Genomic DNA, 274 nt, shown 5'->3' on the forward strand with positions numbered 1-274 from the left:
GGGGGGGAGGGGCGGGCGCGGGGCCCCGCGGCGGGGCCCGGGCCTTACCTGTGCTCAGATTGTCGTTGATTTTCAAGGGCACCCGCAGGACGTAGACCAGGAAGAGCACGAGGAAGAACCACACGGTCCACAGATAAGTCCACGACCAAACTATGCAGGACTTGAGCAGCTCCAGAAAGCCCGTGGCCGCTTCAGCCATTTTCCGGCGCTGCTCTCTGCTGCCGCGGCTCCCCGTGTCTGCCGGGATGATTCACCGGCCCGGAGGCGCCGCTCG

The 274-nt window shown here is 66.4% G+C and overlaps 1 protein-coding gene across 3 annotated transcripts in view; it reads right to left on the reverse strand.

The window, feature by feature from the left end:
* St7 (suppression of tumorigenicity 7) overlaps positions 1-274 on the reverse strand; it is a 205,862-nt gene extending 205,588 nt beyond the window's left edge. For all 3 annotated transcript variants that reach the window (XM_013020002.1, XM_013020001.1, XM_013020000.1), the window contains exon 1: positions 49-274. In XM_013020002.1, the coding sequence (XP_012875456.1) occupies positions 49-199 (151 nt within the window). In that variant the 5' untranslated portion in view covers positions 200-274. The remainder of the gene's footprint in view (positions 1-48) is intronic.

Source organism: Dipodomys ordii, unplaced genomic scaffold, assembly GCF_000151885.1.
Source record: "Dipodomys ordii isolate 6190 unplaced genomic scaffold, Dord_2.0 Scaffold48, whole genome shotgun sequence".
NCBI classification, from domain to species: Eukaryota; Metazoa; Chordata; class Mammalia; order Rodentia; family Heteromyidae; genus Dipodomys; species Dipodomys ordii.